Below are 6453 nucleotides of genomic sequence, written 5' to 3' on the forward strand. Positions count from 1 at the left end.
TTTATTCCATCGTTTTCTTCAGAATTTTATTTTGTTCGGCACTTGGAAAGGTAGGTTGAAATGTTGTGGCTCCCTTGCACAGCGCAAAGCAGTTTTTCAACTGTCAATATTTTCGCACAGGTCAGACTACTCCTTTGGCGTGCTCTAGGATACAGGCCTGAAAAACAAAAAAAGGATGTTTTATCTTTTATTTTAATTATTTATCAAATTTTGGGGACACGTAGTCCAAGCAGGGAGGGCAATAAAATGGTACAACAGTGAACCTGTTGAAAAAAAAAACTAGCGAAATGAGAACAATATTACAGAAACAGAGTGAATATGTTTGGTGAAAACCTATACAAACAAACTAATAAGAATCAGAATTATGGTGTTGATTCAATTACACTATTCCATTCGGTTATTGTACAAGGGAAAAAAAGAATTGTTTTAATGTATTTGTTCTCGTGAAGTAGGGTTTGCATTAAACGGAAGCGTACGATTGTAATGCCTTGTAGTTTTCGGTATCCACCCATGCAGTAATTAGGAGAAATAGAAGGGTGGGGCCGCTTCAGCCCCTCCAAAAATTTTGAGCATAACAAGTGCGTGTACGCACGCACACATGCTAACACATGCATAAACATACTTAAATTGTGGTTGAATGCCTCTTCCAGATCTCTATTTCAACTCATGCAAAAAAAAATCATTCCTGCCTTGCACTTTTGATACCCATACAGAAACGCGAAGAAATTGTTTCAAATACGGGTCACCTTCAAACTTTCAACACCCTCTAAAACATCCCACTAACTTCTACATGGTTCGTATTATGTTTTAAAAACGTCCTGCAAGCATTATCAAGATACTATTTTTCATAGGAATTTCAGTAAGCGTTCTCATACAACCTAATGAAACGTACAGTCTTTGGGGGAGGGGGGGGGGCACACTTAGTAAAATCTCTTGCGTTTCTCTCGAATAGCAACACACACATTCGTTCCATCAGGGTATACGGGAGCGCATAAACATTGTACGTGACCTTCAAAACTCGCGCAGTGACTGCACGCGCGTTCAACTCACCGAAGCATCGTCGAACATCTTCATTTCTTCAGGCGTCATTCCACTGGATTGCTGCAATGCCATCGCGATAAGATATGGTGAGGGCTATATTTCTTGCACTTAAACTTTTAATGTCAACGCGCTGTCCAACTCAAACGAGAAGATACTTTATATTAAGCAGGAGGAGCAGTCAAAATTCGCAAGATGGGCTTCCTCTAAGTGCGCGTGTACTGGTCTATTGAGCTATACACTTCCGGGTCACTCTGTTTGCCATGAACGCTTAGATAGAAAGATAACTATATGATAGCCAATTGGTTTTCGAGAAAGTGCAGGTGTCAAATGTTCATATTTTCTTGTTTTTTTTTTACTTTGAGCAGTAATACACTTTTATCTCGATTACTTTTTTTGGTCTTATGACTTGTATTTTTATTGCATTTTTTTAACAAAGAAGTACTGCGTTCATTGATCAACATGGCGAGGTCAAGTCATCACGTGATCGTGAGTGCCCAGTCTTTGCAGCGATCAGCAGAAGGATCATACTGGCAGATGTGTATTGATGCAAGCTTTTTGTCGAGTTGCGCCTTGTGAAACGCTAAAAACAAAGACAGGCCTAACTTTATTCTAACTAAATTCAACTTTGTTTTGATCGCAGTAACTGCAATTTTTCTCCGCAAAGCCAGCTTGCGATTTCCAGGGGGCTGTCGGGGCCTTCACATGGCCAACACCACGTTTTCTTATTCGAAAACAATGTAGTAAACACAGGACCATTTCTTGCTGCTCTTCACCGGAGAACAGCGCCACACTAGTCGTACTGCAAATCAGAAATTTACTAATTCTTTTGTCAAACACTTCGAGACAACTGTATGAGCTGAAACAAACTCACCTTGAAGTTGTTCGCCTTTTCTACTAAGCAGTCTCTTATCTGAAATATTAAAATAGTTAAATTTACCGATTTCATTTCCTACATGCTTTGGCAAAGAGGGAAAACTTTTGATGGGGTAAAAAAATAAAAATTTATTGAAAATAAAAGTTGAGAAAAGCAAGTTGAGAAAAGAAAAATCAAGCATGTGCGCTACAAAATCTGCCTCAAGACTAGTTCGCGTTTTAGTATTGTGTGAACGTATGGTGTCAGTCCTTATGGAAATACTGTACAAAAATTAAAATTAGACCAATTACGCGCTGGAAAATCAAGAACTTCAAAGTGCTCTTCGAAGGTAAATACTCCGGAGGGAACGCTGCGGCATCTCTAGCTTGCAGCTTTTTTGAGGTTGAAGCACCAATTGTTTCCCTACTGTTCACCATTGCGAAAAAGTAGTTGCGGTGCTGATCCCTTTTTACTAAAATATAACCATCAATTAGCATTTACCTATTCACGTATTACAGCTTCGAGTCAGCTTCAGGAATTTCTTATGTAGGAATTTTTCATTTGCTTTTTGTTTGATATCCTGCGGATAGACTGACGATTTAGAGAAGAAGCATATCCGAAGTGTTAGTGAATACACACGCACTACAGTGACTGAACAGGCTGATACATCGTGCTTCTAAGTTTGAGGCCACGGGTTTGATTTACCACCATGTTTATTGTATTACAATATGCGGGATATGATCTAGCACACGCGAACACTGATTTAGAAGTGCGTCAAAGAAAGTCAGTGTGGTCGGAATTAATTTATCACCACCGCCTGTATGGCGCGCCTAATAATCGTGGTTCTGGCTCACGAAAACAACTGCGAATTTCAATATACTTCTCAGCAACTGATTCAATGACGATGCCACGGGGCGTAATCGTAAACTGTAGGATTACACGCACCCACAAAGTGGTGAACCAGCGTTTCAGCTATGGTGGGACCAGCGTGCATCTACGCAAGTAAAACGCTTGTACAATGAAGTGCACGTCCGTCAGTCTAAAAAGAAATGCAAAATGCTGGCCTTCTACTCACCTTATTGGCTCTCTCCTGGGGGTCTTTTAGGGTGATAAATTGGCTTCCGCACTCCATGATTGTCGGAATGGCTCCCTTAGCCATCTGTGCATAGTTGAAGTCATATGTAATTGCCACTCACCCAGTCTTCAGCAAAAGACGTAGCAGTGCAGAAGTCGTCAAATCACACGTAGATAGATAGATAGATAGATAGATAGATAGATAGATAGATAGATAGATAGATAGATAGATAGATAGATAGATAGATAGATAGATAGATAGATAGATAGATAGATAGATAGATAGATAGATAGATAGATAGATAGATAGATAGATAGATTTGACTACGAGCCAGAGAATCTCAAATGCAGTATACTATCGCCTACTCCCTATGCAAAAAAAAAAAACATTTCTGCAAGTGCTATTTCATGCTTGCAACCCCTGGGTTCAGAAATGTTTCAATATTGGCAGCCAGAGGTGCTGCAGTCGACAAGACAAAGCAAAGAATTACAGCGATATTAAGCGAGAGAAGCTTTTACACGAGATGACGATATAAGGCAAGAAACGCTGTTATGATTCCCATTGTACCTTCTTTATGATTTCCGGGTTGATGCCCTTGGCGACGGTGAGGCATTCGCTCGCACTGTCAATCTTGCTCAGGTACTCCTGCGCCTTGTCCTTGTCAGTCACAAAATCTCTCACCAAGGACTTCAGTTGCTCGATGACACCGTCCACATCAGCTGCAGCGTATGAAACACGAATTTACAATCTGTTACTTTTCTAAAAAATGATAGCGTTCGATACGTATTTAGAAATGAGCAGAGAAAAAAATTTGATGCAGCTCCATTACAGTGAAACTTGAGTAAGTGCATAGCAAGGTCTCGCAGCCATTCTTGTTCGTAGTGTTCCCGCTGCTCCGTATACCAAACGTTTTGCAGTAAGTACCTTTTAACCCACTCATCCTGGCCGCTGCGACGTTGTGGTGCCCATGATGGAAGGGAAAAGAAAGGAGGGAACATTACGTCACATGAGTGAAGTCATAGGGAAGCCCACTGTATCGGCCCAACAGGTCACCAGAACGTCAGAGCGTGTGGTAGCTTTCAGTATATACTCTCGATGGTGTTCCGTTTTTGTACCTCCTGCGTGAGGCGGCCGGTCTGCGCCGAACAAGCTCGTTTCAAATAAAGGGCTACCGGGCGCCAGACTCTGAATTCTCGGCGATTCTCGTTGCTTGCGTGATATTGATGCGAAAGGTCACGTGAAGGCTGACACTGCTGACTTCAAAGCGGGTTGGCTTGCATATATAGGCTGGTGGCGTGGCGTCATGCTTCCCCCATTCTTTCTGTTCCTCCATAGTGGCGCTCTCTTTTGCTCAACGAAAGAGTCAACCGCATGTTTCCGAAGCATCTTTAGATATTTGAAGTTCATTTTAGGGGTTGCTTGTTGGTTAATACTGTTGAATGTATCATTTTATACCTTATTCGTTTACCTTAACCCGGTTTGGAGCATTGCTAGCCACGCCTTAGATCTGTATTGAGCGATTGATTGAACGTGACCACGCTACATTTGTGGAGAGATCACATGCCGGGGCCTTGAAGTGCTATGCCCTTAAAAAAGGCGGCGAAGCCATAGACTGTCACCATCCCGGAAAAGAATGTAGCCTAGAAAACCACGGTACGCACGCTCTTCGCCTCAGCACGAAAAGTTTTACATCTTTGTACAATATGTATATCTCTGTAAAAAAAGTGTAAAGGCTAGTTCGCGTTAGAAGCGCAATAACTTTCTCTCTGCAACCGTAAATGTCATTTATTCTAAAAAAATGCTGCGTTTGTTTCTAAACTTTTTTGTTTGCAACAGCAGTTAAGATGTCTGATCAAATTGACAAATCAATTGGGGTCGTAATTGTACTGTGATCAGTTATTGAGAACTGATTTCGGTAACATGTTGAAGCAGCTTTACCAACCTCGATCAAAACGAGCCATACAATGTTGTTATAGCCGCACGAATATGTTAACTGCGACATGAGGTGCGCATAAGTTGACTGAGGAATGCTGTTTACTGCAATAGGGTTGAAATCGCGCACTGTAATTTTGGACGTGCTTGAAAAAGAAGGATCCCGCAAGGCGCACGAAAAAATGACAAACAAAAGCGTTCGTGGTTTTCTGCGCTTATCACTGGGCCCTTCTTATTCAAGCCCATCCAAAAATACGTAGTTGGCTGCATGAACTAGCAACTTAAAGGCATACACGAATTTTCGATGGAGGCGAAAATTCTTGAGGTCCATGTGCTTAGATATAGATGCACGTTAAAGAACCTCAGGTGGTCGAAATTCACAAAGCCCTCCCCCAAGGCACCTCTCATAATCATATGGTGGTTTTGGATGTTGATACCCAGGAATTATTATTAACCTACTGTCTTTACTCTTACCCTAATATACGTATAAAAGGAACAGCGATGTGCTCACCATTGGCGTTTACTGCGGCGCAGGAGAAGCAGAAGATAGCGAAGATCACCACAATTTGGTACTTCATGTTTCAAGGAGAACGTTTATCCGCAACACAACGCGGCGCCCCACTGGCGAACGTTGATCGCTACGCAGTGGTACTGAAGCCAGGCAGCCAAAGCACAGTGTGTGGCTTGTGTACCTTACCAGCTGGTTTTATACTACACAGCCGGAAAGTCGCTTAAACACTACACAGAAAGCAACTAAACGGAAGAGACATAAAAAAAACACATACAGAAACTGTCTGAAAAACTTCGTTGAAAGATTTGTTGTCGACACCATAAAGATTGTTGGGTCACTAAAGCATAGCGGTGACAGTTGCTCTATCTTTTTTTCCTTTGCGTCTTTTTGGACTTACTTCTGCTACGTGGTTGCACTACTGTTACATAGGCTACGAGAATGACGACAAAATTAATTGTCCCATGGTCATTGCAAGGCCATTGGCAACAACTACGCCTGCCTATAGTCGGGACCGAGGCTGACTCATGGCAAGCACACCATTTCTTGGAGAGGACGTGCAATCAGAAAGCTTAAATCTGTCACTGCATGTGGTTAGAAATTAGCGGGGTAGTATAGGTCCTCATTTGAATACTGCCTTCGAGTTCAAATAATTCGTTGTCTTGTGTGGGAGCAGCCCAGACGTAATCTCCTTGTGCAATAAGCAAGAGCGAGCAACACTTCACCACGCATGGCTGAGCTCACGCGGAAAACAGCTTGCAGGGTGTGCTTCTGTGTGTGCTCTTGTGCTCGGCGGGGACAAAGCTGTAATAGCGCTGTAACATTCTCAGATTTTCGGGTACTTTGTATTCATTTCTTGCCTAAAGTGATTGAACGATAGCTTATTCTATGTTTATCATGTCCTTATATACATGTCCGAAGTGATTTCGCGTTATCTAATGAAGGTGTTAAAAAGGGAGGTCATTCTTGGTGATGTCGCCGAATCATGGATGAAGATCGGCCAAACGCAACTCAGCATACAACCCTTCAAAAGATCTTCATCAC

The 6453-nt window shown here is 42.1% G+C and overlaps 1 protein-coding gene across 1 annotated transcript; it reads right to left on the reverse strand.

Moving 5' to 3' along the window:
• On the reverse strand, positions 1-5591 carry LOC119165631 (uncharacterized). The gene is made up of 6 exons (XM_037417742.2): positions 5413-5591; positions 3537-3688; positions 2970-3053; positions 1913-1951; positions 1051-1101; positions 1-157 (listed from the first exon to the last, which is right to left on the reverse strand). Exons 1-6 carry the CDS (start codon positions 5477-5479, stop codon positions 122-124), a joined length of 429 nt encoding a protein of 142 aa, XP_037273639.1. The 5' UTR covers positions 5480-5591; the 3' UTR covers positions 1-121.
• Positions 5592-6453: the final 862 nt, after the last annotated feature.

Source organism: Rhipicephalus microplus, chromosome 9, assembly GCF_043290135.1.
Source record: "Rhipicephalus microplus isolate Deutch F79 chromosome 9, USDA_Rmic, whole genome shotgun sequence".
In the NCBI taxonomy this organism is placed as follows: Eukaryota; Metazoa; Arthropoda; class Arachnida; order Ixodida; family Ixodidae; genus Rhipicephalus; species Rhipicephalus microplus.